This window comes from Equus caballus, chromosome 8, assembly GCF_041296265.1.
Source record: "Equus caballus isolate H_3958 breed thoroughbred chromosome 8, TB-T2T, whole genome shotgun sequence".
In the NCBI taxonomy this organism is placed as follows: domain Eukaryota; kingdom Metazoa; phylum Chordata; class Mammalia; order Perissodactyla; family Equidae; genus Equus; species Equus caballus.
Window position 1 is genome coordinate 64,114,259 of NC_091691.1, and position 26,169 is coordinate 64,140,427.

Genomic DNA, 26,169 nt, shown 5'->3' on the forward strand with positions numbered 1-26,169 from the left:
TAATAGGTGTGTAGTGAACTCTAGTTTTTTAATAGATGCCCTTTATCAGTTTGAGGAAGTTCACTTCTCTTCTGATCATAAATGGATGTTGAATTTTGTCAAATACTTTTTCTGCATCAATTGATATGACCAAGTGGTTTTTCCTTTTGAAATTACTAATCTGGTGGATAACTTTGATTTTGAATACTGAACCATTTTTATAGTCCTGGGATAACCTCCACTTGGTGCAGGTGTTTTATTCTCTTTATACATTGCTGGATTCAATTTGATAATATTTTGTTGAGGATTTTTGTGCCTACAGTCATTAAAGATTTTGTATCATAGTTTTCTTTTCTTGTACTGTCTGCTCTTTTTTCTTTCTCAATCTTTTATTCTCTGTGTTGTCTAAATTGGAAAATTTCTATTGATTCATAGCTGACTATTTTCTCTATCTGCATTCTTCCATTGAGCTCATCCAGTGAACATTTTGGTGGTTGTATTTTTCATCTCTAAAATTTCCATTTGATTCTTATTTATACTGTATCTCTTATTTCTTTCCTGAGGTTTTCTATCTTTCCATTCATTCATCCTTATTTCCTAAGTATGGCTATAATACCTGATTTAAAGTCTTTTTCTGATAATTTTAACATCTGTATCATCTAGGCATTGGCATAACTTGATTTTCTTTTTCCTTTAAAATTAAGATATTCCTGGTTCTTCCTATGCCTAGTAATTTTGCATTGTATCCTGCACATTTTGAATGTTATTTTGTCAGATTCTGGGTATCACCTAAACCCTTAGGAGGTTGATTTATTTGTTTTAGTGGGCAATTGCTCTAATTAGGGTGAGGCCACAAGTTCTGATCTGCATTGTGTGGGCTGCAGTTCCAATGTCAGCTCAGTTTTCAAACATTTCCAGTGCAATTTAGATCAGTACTTTGTGTATGCCCCCCAGTGGCCTGTCTGGTAGTCTACTCTGTAGCTGAGCTCTCAATGCCTGTTTGCTGTTTAAGAGTCAGATCCATGCATGTGCAGTTTAGAGGTGTGCAGAGGAGTTCGTGTACTACTTTTGGAGATCACACTTGATCTCCCTCCTCATTGCAATAACCCAACACTTTCTGGCTCCGAGGCCTCCCTTACTAGCCCTCCAGTTAGAAAGCTGGGTTTTAGTTTCCCTGCTCTGCTGTTTACTCCTCTCAACTACATCTGCATCCTGGGCCACACAGTGAGAGGACACAGAGAATAAAAGCAATGGTCATTGGCACCACGCTCTTGGGACCAAAGCTCCTCTGATCAGAGTGAAGGATTCCCCTATCTCTGAGTTTAAGGAGCCTTCCCTGTGACCTCTGCCTGTGCTACTGCCATAGTATTGCCTGGAGGCAGGGATCGGAGAGAAGGCAAATGAAGAAAAAAAGATATGGAATTTCCCCCATTCTCTCTGTCCCTCAGGAGCCTCCTTTCCCACTCCTTGGGACAGAAACAGAACACTTCTCTGGGGGTTCTTCCTGTTCACTCTGTGTGTGCACTTCCGGGGATCAGGCTGCCTTTGAGTCTAAGCCAGGAGATACCAAGGGGAAAAACAGAGAGGTAAATTCAATGCCAGTAAAGTGGAACTTCAAATTCTGGTCTTCTGCCCCAATCTGCTTGCTGTTATTGGCTTTGAGAAGTGCTCAGGGAGCTGCTCCTTGCATTCTATCCAGGACTCTGTGGGAATCAATTCTCACTCCATCTTCCCTGGAACCAGAGCCTCTGTTCTTATTTTCATATTTTCCCTTCTATTTCTTTGGGTTTAAATTGCTCTTTTGTTTTTTCCCTAGCTGCTTAAGGTGGATAATTAGGCCATTGATTTTAAACTTTTCTTCTCTTCTAATATAAATACTTACAGTAATGGTACATCAGAACTTCAGTCCTGCTTCTCTGTAGTTTTCTTAGCTCCTCCTCCCACGTGTTGGCTTCATCTTCCAGCTGTTGCAGCATTGCCTGCCAGCATAAAGTCACACCTGGAGACAGAAAGGTATCATCTCTTCTGTTTGTCTCTTTTAGAAGAAAGCAGACTTTCCCCAGAAGCCATGCAGCAGGCTTCCCCTAATGTCTCATTGGCCCAGATTGGGTGATATGCCCACTCCTAAATCAAGATTACTTGTAGGTGGAAGAGGATTACCACGATTGGCTTAGACCAATCATTTGGGGTTGAATGAATATTGAGAAGTCAAACTGTAAAACCACCTCGGTGACAAGACTGCTAATAGTCAGTGAATAAAAAGCTAAGTTTAATGGACTAATCCCACTGACATGTCCAACTGGAGATATTCTACCTAGAATCCTAACAATTCACTCTGCAATAGATTGGAGCCAGCAAAGCTGCACAGGAAAAGATGGCAGAAGTCTACCTGGCTGATCCTTAGCTCTGACACTAGAGTTCCACACTTTATATAAGTTGCCACTCAATGTCATTGGAGCCTTTGAATAAAAATAATCCTTCAGTTAAACACAAGTCAGTTTATCTGAGCTAACTTCAAACTCGAGTAAGATTAAGAGACCCAGACAATAAGATACATCCATTAGGTAAAATTTCAGAAATCAATAAAGTAATTAATTTAGCATATAGCTTTATACAAGGAAATACTTTGAATCCAAGATGGAAATTGCAACTAATTTTAGTATTATTTACTAGCCATCCAGGATTTGTGGCTTTTATAATCTATTTGAATCCTCTCCTAGGGCTGCTGGGATAGTCTCATCATTGCCTGTCCTCAATGTTAGTGGCAAAGAGAACACTATTTGGGCTCAGTTCAGTCCTTGTGTCACCAAACACTCATCTGGATTTTATCTTCCAGATCCTCTGCCTTTCAACAACATTCATTCTATAGGGTTTTTTCTTCTTCTTTTTTTGCTAGAATATAAACGTTATTAGGGCAAGGATTATATAAAAGTAATTTCCATTACATAATTTCCATTTTGTTTTTAATTGTGGTAAAATATACATAAAATTTACCATATTAACCACTTTTAAGTATACAAATCAGTGGCATTAAGTACATTCATAATGTTGTGCAACCATCACAACTATCCACTTCCAGAATTTTTTCATCACGGCAAACAGAAACTCCACATCCATTAAACAACTCCTTGTTTCTCTTTCCCTCAGCCCTGTAACCACTATTCTACTTTGTCTCTATTAATTTGCCTATTCTAGGTACCTCATATAAGAGAAATCATACAATATCTTTTTGTGTTTGGTTTATTTCACTTAGCATAATGTTTTCAAGGTTCATCCATATTGTGGAATGTATCAGAATTTTACCACTTTTTAAAGTTGAATATTATTCCATTGTATGCACAAACGACATTTTGTTTCTCCATTGATCTATTGATGGACACTTGTGTTGCTTCCACCTTTTGGCTATTGCGAATGATGCTGCTATGAATATGAATGTACAAGTATCTGTCTGATTTCAATTCTTTTGGGTATGTACCTAGGAGTGGAATTGCTGGATATGGTGATTCTGTTTAGCTTTTTGAGGAATCACCAAGCTGTTTTCCAGTGGCTGCACCATTTTACATTCCCATCACCGATGCACACTTGTTCCAGTTTCTCCACATCCTTGCCAACACTTGCCGGTTTTTGTATTTTTAATCATAGCCATCCTAATGGGTGTGAGGTGATATCTCACTGTGGTTTTGATTTGCATTTCCCCAATGATTAGTAATGTTGAACATCTTTTTATGTGCTTATAGACTATTTGTGTATCTTCTTTGGAAAAATGTTTATTCAAGCCATTTGCTCATTTTAAAAATCTAGCTGTTTGTTAAGTTGTAGTTCTTTACATATTCTGGATACTAACCCCTTATCAGATATATGATTTGCAAATATTTTCATTCCACAAGAATTTGAGTGCCTATTACGGGTCACGAACTGTACCAGATGCTTGAGAAATATCAGTGAATGAGGCAGCTCATGCTCTCAAGAAGCATAAAAAAATAGTGGGGTCAATACAGCAGATATAATGTCCGTTTAGTGGGGTACAAAGTTATCACATTGCTTCTCAAACATGCAAAGGAAAATAGAGCTTATTTTTTATAACGGATGTTTTTGCTTCTTCAGTCCCCACCTCACCAGGTGGGGGATGGGGATGGTGAAAGAGGTGAATTAAACTATTCAGCTCATTTTATGTTCAACTCCCTAACATGGCTATTTCTCCGTCCGCCCTTTTCTGCCATCTGGATGTCTGTGAAGCGGGGTTTACATTCCCTGTGGTGAGATGGTGCCGTGGATTGGGTCTCAGATGGGCTTGCTGTTCTCTTTATTTTCTCTGGTCTCTATTCTGCACAGCTGTGGTGCTTGCTCACCAAATTTGCAGCAACGAGTGATCTGTTCTTTTGGCTAGCCTGGAGGCCAGTATCCCTTCTTGGTGATTTGCCTCCACTTTGGTTCTAGCCACCCCTCTAAGGTGTGGCTGAGACTCCCAGCTGATCCTGGGCCTGCTGGGTCCTGCAGCTCTTAGCTACAGGATCCACAGTTACTTTGTGCAGTGATCCCACCTCTCCAGCTGGTACAATCAGCTATTTTCCAAGGTCCCATCAGGCACGGAGAATTGCTATACATCTTCTAAGCCACATGTTAGCTGGTGGAGAGGCTTTGCCCGACAATGCACTGCCATTCTTACAACAGTCCAGAGTTGGAGCACAGGAAGTGTTGAGCAATTGTTCTCCCAATGCACTCACTGGCAAGTGGGCCCAGCCCTCTCCCCTCTCAAGTTCTCTCCCAATCCCCTCCAGAATTTCTGCAGAGGTTCCATGAAAAGGTGAAAAGACACTGTGTCTGACCTTCTCTTTGTCTCACCATTCCCAGGATCAGAAAGGCTTTTTAATTTTTTTCTTTTGCTACCTCATGACTGCTTTGTGCCCAGAGTATCATTCATCTTCCTCCTCTTCCTTGGGGCCATATTTGCAGTTTGATATTTTAAAAATATTTTGTGTGATAATCGCAATGCGAGGGGTAAGAGACTGCTACGGGATCCAAGAAGGGTGTAGTGGTGCTCCCCAACCTACTCTTGGGGTGTTAGGGTAGGTTTCCTGGAAGAAGTGATATCAAAGCTAAAACCTGAAGAACACAGAGGAGTTAAAGTATAGATGCTGGATAAAAATTCACAAAGAACACATGTAAAGGACCCAGAGGCAGGATGACTTCTGATAATTCAGAATGTCTTCAGCACAAAGGAGGCAATGGCAAGAGATAAAAGTTGAAGTAAGCTGTGGCCAGACCATAAAGGGCCTCAAAAACCTTGTTTAGGAGGTCTGACTTTACATTAAAAGCAATGGGAAGCCTACGTTTTGTCCCCATGGAAGGGACATAATCAAATTTATGTTTTAGGATGAACACTCTAGTTGAAAGAAATGAATGCATATGAAGAAGGCAAAGTTAAGGGCCATTTGGCTCCCCCTCACTCAGGGATAAGCCACCATCTTGAATTTTCTAAGGACAGGCTAGAAAAGCATAGAGTTAGAGGGTGGATCACATAAGCATGTTTAAATGTTAAAGAGATAGATCCTGAAGGCAGGCAGGATGAAGAAACAGAAGAGGGAGAATAACTGATGGCAGCCAAGGACCTTCAGAGGGGGGAAGAAATGGTGAGGGACCAGAGAGACCCTTCTTTCATTCTGAGGGAGAAAGGAAATTTCTCCCTGAAAGAGGGAGAGGGGAAATGAGTGAGGTGTAGATAAGCTGGTAGATTTGGTGGCAGAAGGTTCTAAGTGTTGTCATCGGTTTTTCTATAATGCAAGAGGCAAAATGATAGTCATCTGCCCATGAAGAAGGTAGTCAGGATTATGGCAAGCACTGTCGGCTGACTCAACATTGTGCCCCATCCCCATCTTCCCTGCTGCTTTCCCTCTAGAGGTTGAAAACGCATGCCTTACCAGACACACTGGCAACAAGGAAACATGCGCTGAATTCTGCTGGGGTTTCTTGGAAAACTTTTACTTTTCCTAGTATAGGAGACAGCCATGGCCAGAGCCCCGCTTCCTCTCTTCCTGACTTGACCCCAGTTGTCAATCTTGGAGCTAGGACAGCTCTCTTGCCTATCTGAGAAAATAAGCATGAGACCAAAAGAAGGGCACACACACCAGCCAGACCAGTCATTGTTCAGCTGCTGACTGAGAGCCAGCAGCAACTCACCCTCCTGATTTCCTGTTGCAAAGTCTTATTTGTTTAAGCCACCAAATGTAGACTTTGCATCCAGAAGCATTCCTGATACAGGAAAGTTTAAGGACAGTGAGGAACATGTCTCTGAAGAGAATGGGAGAGAGGTAAAGAAGGGACACAGGATTATCAATAGCAAAGGCCCAGTTGAAGTAAAATTCATTTAAAAAAATAACCAATTTCATTTTGGAGTATTTACTACATGTGGAAATTAACCAATCTGATGGGAGTGCTAATATCATGCTAATTTTTACCAAGGTTAGCCCAAGTCATAATAATTCTCTATTTAGATAAACTAGCACCTTCTACTCGTTAGACCTATGTAAGTGAAAGCTACCTCAAAGTGCACAGCAACATCCTTTAAAGATTCATGAGTACTCAGACGATATGATTCACATGACTTTCTGGTGAGGAGGTTCAAACTATTCACAATGAAGAGAATGCAACCTTGCAAAGTTTACGGCAGCACCAAGTAAACAGACACTTCCCTCAGAACACTTGATTTAGATTCTGTCATTTTATTCATGTAGCGCCTAAGAAACTCTTTCCATAATTAAGCAGTAATTCAACATACACATCTCTCTGAGACATTTGCTGCTTTAATAGATGGCTTGTTCCTCTTTAGAGAATGAGCTCCAAATAAAGACTCCTACATTCATTTTTAATAACTAAAAATATACCAAACTCAATAGATATGCATATTACTAGAACTAGAAAATATAATCACTATCAGAAAATTCTCTAATATTTGTATTTACTTCTCCCCCTACTCATCTTCTATTTATCAATATACTAAGCAAAGCACAGTAATGCCACATTTGTTTGTGGAGTTACTCTAAGCACTAGATGATGGCTGAATTTTTGATAATGAAATGTTTACACTTCATGAGGAACCCAATCAAAGAAGTTCACTATAAGCCCCTTCTTCCCTTCCCCTTCCAAGGACTGTCACTTCTGATGTTTGCTTCCAGGTTGGCTAACTGGCACCATGGAAAACCCAGTAATACATGTATTCTTGGAATACATACAGAGTTTTATCAAGAAGCCCTGGAAAAGGGAATATTATGTCCTATACCAGCAGAATAATTTTAATAACATACAAATCAGTCATTTTATACTTCAACGTGGAATCTGACTGAATTAAATATGGCTAAAACTTTGGTGGACTCTTTAAATTGAACTTCAGTGATTTCCTCATTAGTACAAGAGGATCAAAATCCAAGGTCTCACTACATGACAGCTTGTCTGGAAAGTGATCTCATTGACAATGCATAAGACCCTGAAAAGGCTGTCTTCTGAGGCCTGAAACATGCTGACAGCTGATTTTTGCCAGAAAGGGGGCCGGGAAGAACACTGAAGGATAGTCTCCAGCTATGAAGGGCTTTCTTTTCCAGGTAAGCTGTGGCACGCTTCCCCATTACATGCCATGCTGCCAACATTCGTGTTACATCAGTCAGTCTTGTTTGGACGGTCTTTTCTTCAGCTCCCTTTTTTCTTTATATTGAGATAGTCATCAACCTTATATAAGCATCCAGACAGCCCTGTTTAATGTGTAGGCTCCTGTAAGTTTCATAAGACATTAAGTCCCTTTACTCACCTGCCTCCTAACAATGACCCTGGACATTTCAGCCTAGGTCTTGAGGAACATATTCTACTGGGCTGCCTCAATCCTATTCTCATATTTTGAATCTGGTAACAGAAAACAAAAGGAAATTTTTTAAAAAGTGCTTTAATCTTTGGTCTGAGAACTCCAATGCTCAAGTGATGAAATGGAAAACAATATCCATTTTTTATACTGAGTAACTCACACGTTCCTTCTCAACAGGGAAATGTACTTGTCTAAAAAAGGAATATACTAGTTCATTATTTGTGTTAATAATGGAAATAGTAGATGTCTGAGAATCTTTTCAAGAGCTGCCCTAGGGATGGAAATCTGAATTAAGTTTTAGAATCTCAAACATCTGAATTGACATGGTGTTGATAAGCAGAAAAGCAAACAATGCTGACATAAGATAGTCTATATTCTCCCCTGTGGCTCTGATGACCCTCAAAAGGAAATGTGCCCATTATAACCAATAATTTACTCTAAAGAGGTGTTTGTGCCTTGTGTCCTCTCCCCTGTTGAAAAAGCTCTGAGTAAATGCTTTGATTCCCTCAGGATACTGATGGGACTCTTTCCTCTAGTGTGTCCTTTTTTATGTCTAAAAAGATTAGAGCTCTGACTAAAGGCTTTTCCACATTCGTGACACTTGTAGGGTTTTTCCCCAGTGTGGATTCTTCGATGCTGAATCAGGACTGCACTTCGGCTAAAAGCCTTTGCACACACATCACACACGTAAGGTTTTTCTCCACTGTGGATTCTCTGATGGAGGATAAGGGCTGAGCTCTGACTAAATATTTTGCCACATTCATTACATTTATGTTGTTTTTTTCTAGAAGGATTTCTCTGTCTTCTTTCAAACCTGCCACCTTGTTCACAGGTTCCTCTATATGTGAAACTCTGGGAAGTATTCATATGAAGGGTGTTAGAAACATCATAATGCAGTTCTATGCCTGAAGAAGTCTTTTGCCTCGAAGCTGATTTCACATTTATAGTTCTGGTGTCTTTATCTGAAATAATACAGAAAAGCAAATGTCACCAGTTCTCTATTTAGAAAGACAAAAAGGGAAATAGGATGATCCAAATGAAACATATATGAATTATTTATTAGCTAGCATGTTTGTAAAATAGCATCACAGTGTGGAGGATGCAGAATGTAAGGCAGAAAACACCGAGAAGATCCTAAGGCAAAAGAGAAAGGTTTATATTCTGAGGAGGCAGTCAACTAGAAAGGTGAAAAGTCTATGCAAAATGTACAATGGTAAGTTGGGTAAACAGATATGTCAGAGCTGAGGAAAGTTTGGAAGAAAAGAAAGGGCCTAAAGGATGAGGAATTATTGGAGAAGCAGAGGAGCAACCGAAGGAGAGGAATCAAATGTGGCAGTGGGAAATAAACGAGATTCAGTACAAGAGCATCAATCAACAAAACAACGGTTTAATATGACAAATGAATCGATAATTAAGCAAAGAAAGGAGATGAAAAAGGCCATGGGGTTAAAAAGGAATACGGCAAACAAGGTCAGAAATAGAAGTTAGGAAAAAAGAAAAAGAAAAGGCGGGGAGGATTATAGGCTAGGATAAATGACATCTCAAAAGATCAAGGATAGTAGAGTATTCTACAAAATACCTCTACTCTTATGTGTATTTTATAGTACTAGTTTGAATGACCTCATTACTGGTTTAAATAGAAATCATTTTATAAATGGTAAGAATTCTGTCTCAAATTCATTTCTTATAGTTCAAACTCCAAAGTCATGTCAGTGTCTAATTACTACCACCAAAATCCTGGCAACAGTCAGCACCTGACAGCACGGAGACCAAGGTCATCTGCAGAAGCTTTGATAAGACATGACTTGGTACCAGAGAAATCATGTAGCGGGCTTAGGAAATGGTTCTGTTACCCTATCACATGATTTTCCTTCGCTATGCCTAGTTTTACAAGATTCTGGGCCTTCTGTTTTCTGTTTCAAATTTCTATGAATCTTTAAAAAAAATGTAGGAAAGGCCCCTGTGGGGATATTCAGAGGTAGAATGTGGTTCTTGCCAACAGCAGGAGCCCAGGACCTGGATTTCTTTAGTGACCACCACACAAAAATGCGGAGGCCGGCATGGTTTCCCTCCTTATCCTGAGGGAGTATGAAAACACTTCCACTTATCTCCTAGTTAAAGCGAGACAACTGCTAGACTGGAGGTGTTAAGTGCCCAGTACAAGCCTCTTAGGAGCAGGTACTTGTGAAGTAAGAGTGAGAAATCTTTTCTAAATCTCTCTTCTCTACCTTCTTGCTCAGATCATGTAGACCAATGTTAGACCCAGGTTAGACTGTAACCTTGGGGTCCCTCACAAGGTGGGGACAAGGCCGAGTTGGAGCCCTCATGGGCTGAGACTGCTTGCTCCTGCTTCAGAGTGCCAATGTTTTTCTGTTTTATATATTAAACTCCACATAAAATTTCATTTGAGAAAAGGGTCATGCTGCTTAAAAAAGGTTTGAAAATCCAGATGGAGATGATGTTAAGAATTTTTAAAATCTGAAGATTTTATAAGAATCTACGAGAGACAAACAAGAACAAAATACTGAGAATGTTCATTAGCATGACACATAACGGTGGAAGTTCCCACAGTGAAGAGAAGGCAGGAGGGGAGAGTTGAGACCACTTGCAGAAAGCAGCCTAGATGTGTGCGCCAGAAGGAGAGGCCACTTTGCTCCCCACCATGAACCGAGTCCTGCTGCTCACCCTTTTGTCTTAACGAGTGAAGCTGCTTCTTCACAGGCTTGAGCTGGCTACTTGGTGACTCCTGGATGATTTCCCAAGGTGCTAGTTTCTCTGAAATCATGTCCTCATTTCGTCCAAAGACAACCTGGAAACGGGTATAACTGAGGCTGAAGAAGGGAAATCAGGTTGGCACTTGAGGATAAATTAACAGAGAAGAAACGATGTAGAAAACACTGAGGGACACCAGAAAAGGGAGGAAAAGGTAGAGCCACGTTCTACTTTCTGGCAGAGTGGGGAGTACCTTCACCATGCTACCCGTCCAGTGCTGCTGAGTGGGAGTACAGTTTGGGACCTCTACCCCCAATAATGCACCAGAGCTCCTGACAGCCTGGTCGCTCAACCCCACAGACACCCTCTTACCTGCTCAGGTGGCCCGTCAAGCTCTTTCTCCAGGTCCTCCAGCATAGTCACGGCTTCCTCTCCATCCTCTGGTCGGTGATCTCGCAGCCAGGCCTGCAGCTCCTCGGGCAGGATGGCCAGGAACTGCTCCAGCACCAGCAGCTCCAGGATCTGCTCCTTAGTGTGCACCTCTGGCCTCAGCCACTGACGGCAAAGCTGCCGGAGCCGGCTCAGAGCCTCCCGGGGACCAGGGGACTCCTGGTAGCCAAACTGCCTGAACCGCTGGCGGAAGGTGTCTGGGCTGCAGCGGCTGCTCCAGGGGAGGCTGGAGTCCACATCACACGTCTGCTCTTCCTCTTCCATCTTCACGACCAGAATGCTGTCAGGCTCCTCTACAGTTTGTGGATGAAGTTTTAATGACGCTCTCAATTTCGCAGACATTTGGACTGGAAACAGCTCAGGACCAGTAGGCTTTAATCTTCAAGGAGGCGCAGCTCTCCTTACAGACGCTCCTTAAATCCGACTAAGGAAACAAGCGGAAACAAGACAAAGACAAATGCTTCTCAGAACAATACAACTAAGATTAGAGACATAAGACTGCACGTAAAGTATTGTCCTTAATCTAACATTAAGAGAATCTCTTTAAGAGAATCAAAGAGCTAAGACACATTAATTCATAAGCATGAGTAATTCCTAATTTATTCTGAAAACCATGCCCAAGAGGCTGAGTAAAGATCACAATAAGAGATCAGCCAGGACTGCATAGGAGCTCTGGAGAATAGAAACAAGGGAAGCCAGAGAAAAGCTATGACTCTGGAGCAGGTTCAGAGAGCCAATTAATTTTATCTAGCCTGCTGCAAAGAGCACTAAGAAATAGTCCCATGAGAGAGGTACTTAGGTGTGGATTTTTTAAACATTTACTAATTGTTAAAACAGTATTATTTTGACATTAAGGGAACCACTCAAAAGAAAAAGTAATCAGGGGCCAGGCCTGTTGTGCAGTGGTTAAGTTCTTACATTCCACTTCAGTGGCCTGGGGTTCGCTAGTTCAGATCCCTGGTTCAGACCTACATACTGCTTGTCAAGCCATGCTGTGGCAGCATCCCACATATGAAGTAGAGGAAGATGGTCATGGATGTTAGCTCAGGGCCAGTCTTCCTCAGCAAAAAGAGGAGGATTGGTAGAGATGTTAGCTCAGGGCTAATCTTCCTCAAAAAAAAAAAAAAAAGTAATCACATATTGCTCCATCTTAACGTATTTCCAGGTTTTCATACTCATTTCTACTTCCTATCTGTAACATCTCTATTACTTACTTAACTCTATCTTTATTGTAGGATATTTAGGTTGTTTCTGATTTTTACTATTAGAAATAACTCTGGGAGGCACATCTTCATGAATATGCTATTTTTCTCCTTTCCAATTATTTCCTTCAAGCATGTCCCAAGGCCTTGCCTTATTTAGGTCCAAGGACAGTGGCAAATTCTGTCTTGCTATATTATCGAATAAATTACAGAAAAGATTATCAATTCACAATGCCACTGGCAACATAATGATGCACAAGGGCAACAATTTCTCCAAGTATCATTAGCTTGTTAACAGGAAGGGGGCCGGAAGACACTTTTCTTAGTACCATTTTACTGAGTACTACTACTATTTACTGAGTATTAACAGTTAACTGAAGACTAACTTAAAGTCTTTTATGTGTCCCTATTTTTTCCTCTTTATGTAGCCTACCACTCCGCACCCCCCCCCGCCCCCACTCCACCAAGCACTGGTCTAGGCACTGAAGATACCGCCGTGACCTGAACAAAGCCTGTGGCTTCACAGAGCTTATACTCTACCAGGGGAGAGAAAACAATGTTACCCAAGAAATGATACAACTTTAGACAGCGATGCGCTACGATGCAAACGATAACAGCTGACACATAGAGAACTTCCTCTGTGCCAAGCACTGTTCTAAACATCTTAATAAACATAAACTCATTTAAATCCTCACGAAAGCCCTGTAAGGTTATTTTCAGCCCCCCGTTGTAGAGGAGGAACCTGCCCCGGCAAAGCTCCGGGGACTGGCCGATGGGCAAAGCGGCAGGCTGGAGTCTGAACCCCGGCCATGCCCACTATCCACGGGCTGTGCGCTCAGGAGGGAGGCAGGCGCCCCCGCGCAGAGAAGGGGCAGCAGACCCAGACGAGCCCGGGCCGGAACAGTCTGGGGTCCAGACCAGAGCGGCGGGAAGGGTTGCGGCCAAGCGTGGGGCCGTCTGCGGGCGTACCATCGAGGGCCCCCAAGCTAAAAAAGCCTCGGAAGCCCCAGGAGAGAAGCGCACGCGGAACGCCCTCCACCTCCCCAGGACCAGGAGCCGACCCCCACCGCTGCTCTCGGCCCCCACGAGACGAATCCCCGACGCGGCGCGGGGGGCTCCAGGGAACCGGGTGCCTGGAGGGGGGCTTCCGCAGAGCCCCAGAGCCGCGTCTTTCCGGGGAGGACCGACTCTCACTCCGAAACCCCTCCTGGAGCTGGCCGAACCTCCAGAAGTCCCCTGTCCCCCACGCCCCCACAGCGCCCGCTCCCCTCATCGCCCCCCTCCCCTCCCGGGCGGGAAGCAAACACCGCGAGACCGCGAGAGGCGCGCGGGCATGGAGGGGGTGGCGCGGCGCGGCGGGGTGGACGGGAGTGGGCTCGCCCCAGGGATGCGCTGGGGAGGACGCGGGGAAGGGGAGCGTGACGCGCAGTGTGAGGCAGGGAGGTGCGGGGACGAGGTGGGGGCCGCGGGGCAGGGCCGGGCGCGTGAGGAGGGGGCGGCGGGCAGGGGCAGCGAGAGGGGTGTGCGGGCGCCCGGAGGGCGAGGTCGGCTGCGGTGAGGCGGCGCGGAGGTGCGCGGCCACCCTTCCCCACCCATCGAGTGACGGACGCTTCTCCCTGCAGCCTGGCGGCGCAGAAGAGCCCTCGGCTCTCACCTCCGAGCCAGGAAGGACGACCTCGCGTTATCCGGGAGAAGCCGGGGGAAGCGTCCGGCTGGAAGCTGCTTCCGGTCCTCGGGGTGGGGTGGGGTGGGGGCGGGGCCTGGAACGGTTGCCATGGAGACGAGGCGCCGCCGCCTCAGGTTTCCCGAGAGGCTGGCCCGAAGCTAGGGAAACTGGGGGTAACCGCACTGTGAGGGGAAGCCGGCTGCTCGGCGTCCCGGTGCAAATAAACCGGCATTGTTATTTCTCAGAGTACTTCTACTTACATTATTTCATTTACGCTTAAATGATAAATGAGTTATTCTCATTTTACAGAAAATAAATCCAAAAGTTGCGTGACTTGCCCAAAGGTCACAGAGAGGAGAGATTCCTGTGCTTTCTACCGCTAAGGACTTTTCGTCTAATACCATTCGCGCTACTGAGGTTGATTATGCTTGGGTATTGCCATTTTAAGGAACAGGTTTGCCCCCCCCCCCCAGGCTTTCAATAGAGGACCTAATGGCCCTTTAAAAAGGTGAGAACGTGCTCATACACATATTGTGGAACCAATATAAACGTATGTATTGCCTCAGATAATCTTAAGTAAGTTTAAAAATAAATTTGAAGCTAAACGAGTTACAAGGCCACAGCTCCATACATTGGCTTCCTCCTCCACCCACTTTTACTAGGGACTATTGGAAAATGTACTTGTAGAGGTAAGTGGGGAATTAGACAGGGAGAGGACAGAGATGCTTGAAAACCACTTGCTAATTAATGAACAATAATAAGAAAAAAACCCTTCTGATGTTGATGAGGATTTTTAGGCTGCTTAATTTTAAAATGGTTTATGATGAGGATTTTTAGGTTGCTTAATTTCAAAATGGCTTATGATGAGGATTTTTAGGCTGGTTAGTTTTAAAACTACAGATGAGATTCAGGCTCCAAGGAGTGGAATTTGTTTGCCCCTTTGTTGGGAAACATTTACATTTCTAAGGGAAACCTCTATCTGTGAAGATGCCTCCCTCTCTGTGCCAGGAAGAAGGGGGAATGGTCTTATCTCTAGAAGCTCTTAATCAATGCCAGAGGCAATAACTTAAGTTGGTTACTGTCTGGCAACCTCTTGTAACTGACCCCCCCCCCCCATCCTCCTTTGTCTTTAGCTGAGGATAAAATTCAAGCGGTGACTTCTGCCATTTACTCAATCCCTTTTGATTCTTATCTAAAAGCTGTGGGACCGCCAAATGGCCAGACCAGACGGGCACTGATACCATTTTAACTTTTTTACATATTCTTTGTCTTGTAAAGAGATAACTCACATACCTATGCCTTAAATTTAGCCTTACTCTCCACCCAACTTTGCAGCAGCAGCAGCAGCAGCAGCAGCAGCAGAGGCAGCAGAAGCGGCAGCAACAGCTCTGCCTGCCCGTGGGTCCTGTCCTCATGCCAGCGGCGGCAGCAGCAGCTCCCCATGCCAGCAGCATCTCTGACCGCCTGTGGGTCCTGTCCCCATGCTATTCTACTCTCTAAATAAAAGAGCACTACTGCCAGATCTTAAGAGTCTAAGAAATCTTTCTTTCGACTCCTCGGCTCACTGACCCCTGATGGGGCTGAGAGCAGGCCGCTCCAAGGTGTGCCACTCTGGTATGCGGACCATTTCGAGCTGAAGACAATGAAGTCTCAAAAGACCCAGAAAGAGCATCTGACCTTCCCCCAAGCTGCCTAAAGAAATTTAAAATAAAGGTTGTCTCCAGGACAGGCCATCACCCTAGATAACTATCTAGGACACTTGGGGGGATCCTTGCTAAGTCCACTCTTATCAAAGTCCTGCGTATCAAACTTCTGCATTCCATCTCTATGACAATTGTCTTTCTCCCCCTTGAAGCCCCAGATCATTATGTGCTCCTTGCCCGTAGCTGAGGGTACTTAAACGGGTAGACTCAGCCAGATGGCCGAGTTACTCAGTTTGCCCTGAGTTTCTCCCATGCATACATGCTATTAAATTTTGTTTGATTTTCTCTTGCTAACCTGCCTCTTTGATTATTTGACCAGCCATAAGAACCTTGAGGAAAGGCGGTGGGGGGGAATTCTCCCACTTCCCCGACACCCCGCATCAATGTGACCAGAAAAAACCATGTATTTTTATCCTGGAGTCTTGAGTAATGAGAGAAAAGCCTGGTTTATTCAGTCTATACCAGACCTAGGAGGGTAAGGGAGAAACTTTCAGATTCCACTGTAGGGTAGGAAGACACATCCTCTACCCTCTGGATCCTTTTAGCTGGGATACAAATTAAATTGACATGAGACAGAATAATGGGAGAAAATCAAAGCTTTATAACATGTATATGTGGGAGACACTGAGGAAAACTGAGCAACTCGCCAAAATGGTGGGGTTTCCCATCTTAAATACCATTTCCAGCTAAAGACAAAGAGGATGTTGGGGTAGAGGGAATCAGTTACGGGAGATTATCAGAAAAGCACAGTAAACAAAAGTAAGGTTATTACGCAGATTTGAATCCTTGCCTTCTGCATTGCTTAGAGTTTCTAGAGATAAGGTCACCTCCCTTCTTCCTGGTACAGTGAGGGAGACGCCTTTACAGATGGAGATTTCCTTTACAAATGTAAATGTCTCTTACAAAGGGTAAATTCTACTTCTCAGAGCTTCTCCCATGTCTGCAGTTTTTAAAAGTAACCAGCCCAAAATAATCCTCATGCCAAAGAGACACATTCTGGGGTGGCCAATTCTGATCCCCAGCACCACCAAATAGCCAGATTGCAGATGCTAAAAATTTTTTTGAAAGGAGCAACTGTAAGAGATGGATTATGGTGTTTCACAGTAAGCTTGATAAAGGACAGGTTTTTGTTTGTTTGCTTTCTATGTTTATAATGTTTAGGGGTAGAGTGGAAAGAAATTAACAAGAAGAAGGTCTCAGTAGAGAGAGCAACTACCATATACCAGATCATGGTAAACATGGGAAATTCAAATGTACAAATACAGATTCCTGCTCTTTAGGAACTGACAGACTAATTAAGGAGAACAGTGTACAAATTCGAAACAATGTGGCAGATGCTCTGATAGCACTGTCTACAGGGTGCTGTAAAAACACAAAGAAAGGGAGGTGTTGGGGGGAAGGGTGGATAGACTGGAATTGGAACTGATGGGGAAAGCTGAATGTTGATACATTCCAGACTGAGGGACCAGTGCAGAATGTTTAGGTTTTCTGTATTGAAGGATGGCAGGCCATGAGTGGCTGAGGATGAGGATGAAGAGGTAAGCAGGGGCCTAGTTTTAAAAGATTTGGCAGGCCAGGCAAAAGGCCATAAGCATGGTCTTGAGAGAGTGACGCAAGTATATCTGCAATTCAGATAGAGCTCTCTGAGGTCAATGTGAAGGATGGACTTGAAGGGAGACAAAAGTCAAGGCAGGGTGGCCAGCTCTGAAGCTGTTGAAGGATCCAAGCTGCAGCTAATGGAGGTCTGAACTAGTGTAGGGGGGCAAAGATGGAGGTAGATTCAGGAAACATTTGGGAGGCTGGTCCTTGCTTAGATGGTAGACTGACAGATGATTGAGTGGATAGAGTCAATCAGGGAGGTTTAAAAAAACAGCAAGAGTAGGTTTTGACAGTGGCTTGTGTAGACTTTTGAGTGGAGTTTCAATAGACTGAATCTGAGGCTGAATAAGATGCTATAGTCAGGGGCTGGCTCTGTGGCCGAGTGGTTAAGTTCGCGCGCTCCGCTGCGGCGGCCCAGGGTTCCGATCCTGGGCACGGACATGGCACCACTCGTCAGGCCACGTTGAGGTGGCGTCCCACATCCCACAACTAGAAGGACCTGCAACTAAGAGATACAACTATGTACCGGGGTGGCGGGGGGAGGGGTTTGGGAAATAAAGCAGAAAAAAAAAAAAGATGCTATAATCAATACCCTGTGTGTGATTGGATATTTTGTGAGGTTATATGAAAATAAATATCAAACATGCTGTCTATCTGAATGCTTCCCCTTTATAAGTATGTTAAACTCCCTATGAATTTTATAAACACAGTGAAAGAATAGGGCAATTACTCTAATAACATTATAGAAACATTCATTCCTCAACCTTACATTTTCCTTCATCACTACATTCCTTCATCCCAACAATTTGCTCTCCACCTGGTTAGTAGCTTTTAGGGGTGTGGCTGTGTGTCTGTCTATGAATATAGCCATTTTTTCCTTGCCCAGAGGTGTGTGAAACAAGTGTGTTAGAAACAAGCTGCCATGTTTCTATAAGGATAAAGAGTTAGAGAGTCAAGAAACTTAGGCTTAGAAACAAAATGCAATTTGCGTACAAAGAAACTATGGTTTCCAGGAGAATGGTGGATAGAATGTGTGTGGGAAATCCAAGTGTGGGTGCACACTGAATAGCTATGAGAGTTTGGATGTGAGAACCAGGGGAAATATGTGTCCCTTTGTGGAAGACATGAATGAAGTACCAAGTTGGGAAGACAACTAAGGAAGCATCCCAAACTGAGTTCATCTTCTCCCGTTTATACCCTCAACTGGCTGAGCTCCCCAAATTCCTTGCTTTGATAGTGAAACTGCTGTTGGCTCCATGTGCCAGGCAGAAGTCTTAGAAGTAATCTTGGGCATTTTCCTCTTCCTCATTCATTGCATCCAGTGTGGTCCAGAAGTCAGCAGACAGCCCTGGGTTCACTCCCTCACTCTGCCACAAGCTAGCTGTGGGTAAGTTCCTCAAATTCTCTAATCCTTGTTTCCTCATTTATAAAATAAGGATCACAATAGTTGTCTCATTAGATAAACATTAAATAAGATAATGTAGGTAGAAAAAGCTCCCCAGTTGATTCCAGGGCAGCTGTATTAGTTTCCTAGAGCTGCTGTAACAAATTACTACAAAATCAGTGGCTTAAAACAACAGAAATTTATTCCCTCACAGTTTCAGAGGCTCAAAATCCAAAATCAAGCTGTCAGCAGGTTGACACTCCCTCTGGAAGCTCTGAGGAGAATGCATTCCTTTCCTCTTCCAGCATCTGGTGGCTGCCAGCATTCTTTGGCTTGTGAGTGTATTACTCCAATCTTCAAGGCCAGCATCTTCGAATCTCCCTCTGCTTCCCTTATATAAGGATACATGTGATTGCATTTAGGGCCTACCCAGAAAATCAAGGATAATCTCCCCTATATCAAGATCCTTAATTTAATCACATCTGCAAGACACTTTTTCCAAATAAGATAACATTCACAGGTTGTAGGAATTAGGACCTGATGTCTTTGGGGGTCATTTTTTAGCTTACCACAGCAGCCAAGGTTGAGAACCTCCATATTAGCTAGATAAAGAACTGTCTCAAAAGGAAAGCTTTGGGAAAACAAGCATTTGAGAAGAGTTTTAACCCACGGTCTGTGGGCTAGCTCTCTGTGTGCCCAATGTAGTAACCACTAGACACAGGTGGCTACTTAAATTTAAATGTAAATTAAGTAAAATTAGAAGTTCAATTCCTCAGTCACGCTTGCCAATTTCAAGTGCTCAATAGCCTCATGTGGCTAGTGGTCCCCATATTGGACAGCACAAATACAGAACATTTCCCTCATCACAGAGAGCACAATTGGACACCACTGTATACCCCCCTGAAATATGTACTTCTAGGTGCATAGGTACACTTCTCTGGGGACAGGATCTTACAGAAGACACAAGTTACCAACCTTGACAAAGACCAGCCTGTTTTATTTGGCCCATTGTTTTCAAATGGAATTGGTTTCCAACATGTAAATTTTGATTCGATGCATTAAAACAAATCCACACTACTTACTTCTTTTGGAAAACTGAAAAATCTAGGAACACTGATCCTGTGTTACCTCAGGGCAAATGTTTTCTGAAGCGAAGTATCTGCTACCTACTTTAGACAGAGAACACTTTCCCCAGTCGGTCAAAGTCCCCAGCTGCCCCTTGCCATTTCCATTACCTGCTGAATCTGTAGGTATTGCAGTTTGAGACTTCTGGTCTTCATCTTCTACCTGATTCTCAGAGATGTCCATGACCTAGGTCACTGCTTCTCCAACTGGAATGTGCATAGGAATCATTTGGAGGTCTTGTTAAAATGCAGATTCTGATTCAATAATTTTGAGGTGAGGCCCAAGTTTCTGTATTTCTAACACATTCCCAGGCAGTGGTATTGCTTTGAATATCAAGGCTCTGATTGAATCTAGGAGCTGGTTCATGACATCTGTCAACAAAAAAACCAAGATAGGGGCCGGCCCCATGGCATAGTAGTTAAAGTTCAGCATGCCCCACTTCAGCAGCCTGGGTTCATGATTTTGGATCCTGGGTACAGACCTACGCCACTTGTCAGCCATGCTGTGGCGGTGACCCACATATAAAGTGGAGGAAGATTGGCACAGATGTTAGTTCAGGGCTAATCTTCTTCAGCAAAAAACAAACAAACAAACAAACAAAAACACCTCACAAGACAATATCTGTTTCCTGGAATAACTTAATACAGAGCCAAATTCAAGCTGCCAGCAACATGGTCCAAATATCTGATAATATGCAGCACTAGTGGTAGTACTGAACTGTATAAGTAGTGCTGTAATAGAAGTTTCTTTCCCCATCTTTAGAATGGCTTCTTTGGTATTTAATAGTGAATTTATATCAATTAAAACTTAGTTTACTGGGGGCCGGCCCTGTGGCCAAGTGGTTAAGTTCGAGGGCTCTGCTTCAGCATCCCAGGGTTTTGCTGGGTGCGGACATGGTACCACTCATCAAGCCATGCTGAGGCGACATCCCACATAGCTCAACCAAAAAGACCTACAACTAGAATATACAACTATGTACTGGGGAGCTTTGGGGAGAAGAAGAAGGGGAAAAAAAAGAAGATTGGCAACAAATGTTAGCTCAGGTGCCAATCTTTAAAAAAAACCAAAAAACAAAACTTAGTTTAATGACTGTACAGATATGGGTGGAGATGTTTTTAATTGCCCACTCGGCAGATGTTTCTGAAGTCAAGTCTGCCTGAGATTCTTAGCATAAACTGTCATACCAGACCACCTGAAGATGATCAAACAACCTGAGGGTTGATACCTGAGGTTGTCAGCGTAAAATATTTTACCAAACAACCTGAAGATACACATATCTCCAGTGTGGATTCTTTGATGATCAATCAGGGCTGAGTTCTGACGGACAGATTTTTGGTCAGTCATGACAGTCATAGGGCTTGTCCCCCACGTGGATTCTCTGGCGCTGAATGAGGGTTGAGCTTTAAGTCAAGGTTTTCCACCTCTATCCCAGCCACTCAGTTTCTCTCCACTGTGGATTGACTGGTTTGTGAGATCTGCACTCTAGTTGAAGGCTCTTCTGCCCTGTCACTTTCCTTCACATGGTTTTTCTCCTGTATGGAGTCTCTGGTGTAAAATAAAGACTGAGTTTCAGCTAAAGATTGTACCACACTCATCGCATTTATATTATTTTCTATGAGATGCTTTTCTCTGCTTTCTTTCTAACCTGGCTTCAAAGGTTTTGCAAACATGAACTCATGGAGAATGTCTTCACTATGGCTCTCAGAAACATCTTCATGTGGTCCTGTTTTTGCAGAAACTTCCTGCTTAGAAGAACACTCCTTCTTCATATAGATACCTTAAGCTGAAATAAGAAATAGAAATACAAACATTACCTATTTCCCTACTCTAAGGCAAACAGAATCAGTGGAGAAGAAATGCATGGAAAAAACGATACACACAGTACTTTGTGGCTTACTTTTGCTTATGGAGAAGAGAATTGCAAGAGACTAAAACAGGATTATAAACTACAGAGGGGATTTGTGAGGGGCAGCACGTCAGGAGGATCGAAAAGTGATCAGATGAAGTAGAAAAAAAAAGAGCACATTTACTGGGTGGTTGCTATATGTCAGGCACTGTAATAAGTTCTTTTACTTGTCATCTTATTTAATTCTTTCCACAGCTCTGTGAACGGCATATTATTACATCGACCAGGCCAGGAGGAATGACATGCATTCCTGACAGATGGGGGTCATCCAACAGTATGGCCCAAGCAGGTGACCCTGACAATCAACACCCTCCCGGACAGAGCTTCAAATCAGCTCTTTAGTGAAGGATGTCACTAGGCACTTGAGGAAAGCCCCCAGTGTGAAAGACAGAGACACAGATAAGCAAACAAATAAGACAGAACTATGGGAACTCGGGGAAGACAGACAATGCAAGAAGAAGAAGACAACTTTTTAAAAACCATAATTAATATCCTCAAAGAATAAAAGAAGACCTTGTTTCCCGTTCATGTTTCATGGATGCTCTAATGAAGAAATCCAGGAATTAAAACTGATCTCTTGAAAATTAAAACTGCAACAGATAAAGAAAATTCAGTTGAAGGATTGAAAAAATGAGGGAATTCTCCAGAGAACACAAAACAAAAAACTGGAAATTAGAGAATTGGCTCAAGAGATACATCCAAATAGTAACGGTTACAAAAAAGAAGGATAGAGAAAATGAAAAGGGACACTGTTTTAAAAATTTCAAAGTACTGGTCTGCTGGTGCAGTGGTTAAGTTTGCACCTTCCGCTTCGGTGGCCTGGGGTTCATGGGTTCGGATCCCGGGTACAGACATGGCACTGCTTGACAAGCCATGCTCTGGTAGGTGTCCCACATATAAAGTAGAGGAAGATAGACACAGATGTTAGCTCAGGGCCAGTCTTCCTCAAAAAAAAAAAAAAATTAAGAAAATGTCCCAGAACCAAAAGACAAGAATTCACAATTATAACGACCAGAGCTTTGTGTGCTCAATACAAGGGATGAAGACCTATATCATTCTGGAATGTCTTGAAATAGAGGTGTCGATGAAAATAATCCATAACCAATCTATAAATGAAAATTTGGGTGAGTTTATTCTGAGCTGAAATCTTAGGATTATAACCCAGGAGAGTCTTTCCACAAAGGAACAGAGCACTCCAAAGAAGTGGGGGTACACAGGGTGGTTATATACCCTCAAAGAGGGTGTTTCACATATGATTGAAATGTCCCTCCCACAATAGTCACAAGATTGCCCTGTCTGCACAGTGCTTGATGGACACAGCAGGTAGTGGTCTGCTATCTCAGTGGGTGTAGCAGGAGGCAAGTCTACTGTCTTGAGCTGGGTGGTCACAGGTGAGCGCAGCAGTCAGTTTCTAGCCTAAGGAAAGATACTTAATCCTTAAGGAGACGCCAAGGTTGGGAGGGAGAGGGAAGTTGCACCTTTATCTCAAGGGCCTTTGTTCTTGCCATAGGGAATGTCTAAAGCAGATATACAATGCATGCTCAATGGCCTCAGTCAGGCCTTTTTGGAAAGACAAGGTCAGGCCGAATTAGGTTTACACCAAATGGCTTCCTCATATATTCCAATATATCCTATTACTTGCCATTTTTATTTGTCAGAGGACAAATAGAAGATCTTAAAAGCTTCCAGAATCGAACAGACCACAAGGTAAAAATTGAAAAACAGGATGGTATTAGACTTCTCAGTCTAGAAAATGATGAACAATTCCCTCACTCAAAATCTTGAGGGAAATTAATCTCTAACTCAAACTCTGCTGGCTCATTATTCAAAGTGAGAATAAAGACATTTTCAGACATGCAAAGTATAAAAAAAGTTACCTACTGGAGGTCTACCCAAAAGAGGGAGTAAACCAAGTAAGAAGACACGGACAGGGGATTCAGCTTAGTAGGTAATGAAGGAAATTCCCCAGAGGGTGTGAAAGGAGATCCCAGGTGATGTCTCAGAGTTAAGAGGCAGAGGGATGGAAAGCTCAAGGAACACGTCTCCAAGAAAAAAAAAATGGTGCAGATGGAGTTTGTGGGGACCTGGAATTGGCCACCCCAAGATATGTCTCTTTGGCATGATGATTATTTGAGGCTAGTTGCTTTGCAGACAGGAAAACAACTGAAAAGTAGAATTTACTTACCCTTTGTTAGGAGACATTTACATCGTAAAGGAACTCTCCAACTGTAAAGATATCCGCCTCTCTGTACCAGGAAGAAGGGGAGATGACCTTGTCTCTAGAAACTCTTAATCAATGGGGAAGGCAAGGACTTAAATCTGCATTTTGTTTATTGTGCCTGTCTGGCAACCTCATGTAACTGACTTCCCTCCCCCTCCCAACTTTGGCATTTCTTTAAGGATTAAGCATCTTTCCTTAGGCTAGGAACTGATTGCTGCGCTCACCTGTGACCACCTAGCTCAAGACAGTAGACTTGCCTCCTGCTACGCCCTCTGGGATAGCAGACCCACTATCTGCTGTGTCCATCAAGTGCTGTGCTGACAGGGCAATCTTGTGACAATTGTGAGAGGGACATTTCAATCATATGTGAAACACCCTGTTTGGGGTATATAACCACTCTGTGCACCCCACTTCTTCGGTGCCCTTTCTTCCTTCGGGAAGAAAGGCCCGGGCCATGGTTCCTCATAAAGCTTTGTTTAATTTTCTCTTCCTATTCTGTCTCGTGTGAATTTAATTCGTTCTCTGGCCAGACGAACCCACATTGGATAGAGGAAAAGTCTTCCTTCCCTACAAGTGCCAGGTGTGTTTGTTATATGTCCCAATGTTGAGAGATTTATACTCTGGCTAAAAGTTAGTGGCAGATTTAGTGAAAGGTACATAAAGACTAAGCAAAAGGGGAAAACAACACTATCATTAAATCCAGGCAAACAAAATGGTGTACCAGAAATTTAATTATAGTACATTAGAAGGCTTAGCTGTGGATAATATCTATATAGTCATAAAAATGCAAACGCTGAATACTGGTCTGACCAAAATTATGTTAGAAGTATATTGGGAGGATTGGGGGCGGGGGAGAGATGAGAATTCTGCATGGTGGAGGTGGTTGTAGATGTGTAAGAGAGCTACATCCTTATCTTCCATAGTGTGAAGTTAATCAATAATAAATAAAAGTGAAACATCAGAAGAAATAGCTGTATTAACAAGTTATTTCAAAAGTGTAAATAAATCCCCATAGAAACAGCGATAAGAGTTGAAAGTGGATGCTGTGCTGAGAGCAGGACCTGTTGGTGGGATGGGAGAAAGGACTGCCCTTGTCCATTTTAGGTCTCAGAGACCAATTTGACTTTTTACTTATGTGTATTACAGCATCAGTTATAGAGAATAAACTATAATTGCGCCTCCCATTCTCCTTCAAGCCTTCTATATTGAGACTTCCATCCTCATCCCTTCACTGTCTTCCCTATTGCCAAATCTAATTCACTTATTTTAGTCCTTATCTTCTCAGTGTTTCACATTATTACTTATGATACTTCTTCCACTCTGAACTCTCGTTCTTTCATTTTCATTCCTCTGCTGTCTTCAGGTCTTCCTCCCTCCCCTGACTTCTCCTTACAGTGGTTCCTCTTGTTCTGCAATCTTGTATATTATTAGTGTCCTCTGTCGTTCTGCCTTTGGTTCCTGCATGTTTCATGCTGTAGGCTCTCTGTGGGCTAGCTCATCTATTTCGACCTACAAGGCTTCAACTACCATCTCCATACTAGTGAGTTCCAATTTATATCTTGAGCCTAGACTTTTTCTTGAGCCTCCTCCCCACAGAGCTGACTGCTTACCAAACATCACTACTTGTTTGTTTCACAGGCATCTTAAACTAATCATGAGTTATTCCTCACTTCCTCTTCCCTTTTCCTTCTTATCTCCTGGGCTACTGCCACCCACCCTTCCCCCCCCCCCAGTGGAAATCGGATCTTCCAAGACATGTCTATTTCACTCATGTACATGTCATGAAAGGTCTGTGTCCCACTCATCCTGTGCCCTTGTGTTCTTTGTTCTTTTATGGTGGCTGGTACATTGATCTCTACTTAATTCATGCTCCATAAATACATGAATAAAAAAGGAAGAGGATCTAAGTAGAAGATAAAAACAACGACAAAAAGGGGCTGGCCCCGTGGCCGAGTGGTTGAGTTCGCGCGCTCTGCTGCAGGCGGCCCAGTGTTTCGTTGGTTCGAATCCTGGGCGCGGACATGGCACTGCTCGTCAGACCACGCTGAGGCAGCGTCCCACATGCCACAACTAGAAGAACCCACAACAAAGAATACACAACTATGTACCGGGGGGCTTTGGGGAGAAAAAGGAAAAAATAAAATCTTTAAAAAAAAAAAAAGACAAAAAAACCCCACGTATCGTTGGAGATTGGACTGGTGGTTACCATTGGGGAAGGGGGGAGGGGGGAGGGGGGAGGGGGGAGGGCAAAAGGGGTGATTAGGCTCACATGTGAGGGGATGGGCTATAATTAGTGTTTGGGTGGCGAACATGATGTAATGTACACAGAATTCGAAATATGATGTACATCCAAAAAGAATTTAAAAAAAAAAG

At 43.2% G+C, this 26,169-nt stretch overlaps 1 protein-coding gene across 5 annotated transcripts; it reads right to left on the minus strand.

The window, feature by feature from the left end:
* Positions 1-6,678: 6,678 nt before the first annotated feature.
* ZNF396 (zinc finger protein 396) lies at positions 6,679-13,954 on the minus strand. Of its 5 annotated transcripts, XM_070220915.1 has the most exons (5): positions 13,785-13,843; positions 11,909-12,096; positions 10,913-11,414; positions 10,514-10,637; positions 6,679-8,790 (listed from the first exon to the last, which is right to left on the minus strand). In XM_070220915.1, exons 3-5 carry the CDS (start codon positions 11,330-11,332, stop codon positions 8,261-8,263), a joined length of 1,074 nt encoding a protein of 357 aa, XP_070077016.1. In that variant the 5' UTR covers positions 11,333-11,414; positions 11,909-12,096; positions 13,785-13,843; the 3' UTR covers positions 6,679-8,260. The 5 variants fall into 5 exon arrangements, with proteins under 5 accessions (XP_070077016.1, XP_023503427.2, XP_070077017.1 ...); XM_023647659.2 differs by lacking the exons at positions 11,909-12,096; positions 13,785-13,843 and adding an exon at positions 13,847-13,954; XM_070220916.1 differs by lacking the exon at positions 11,909-12,096 and having other exon boundaries at positions 13,785-13,857.
* Between the last annotated feature and the right edge of the window lie 12,215 nt (positions 13,955-26,169).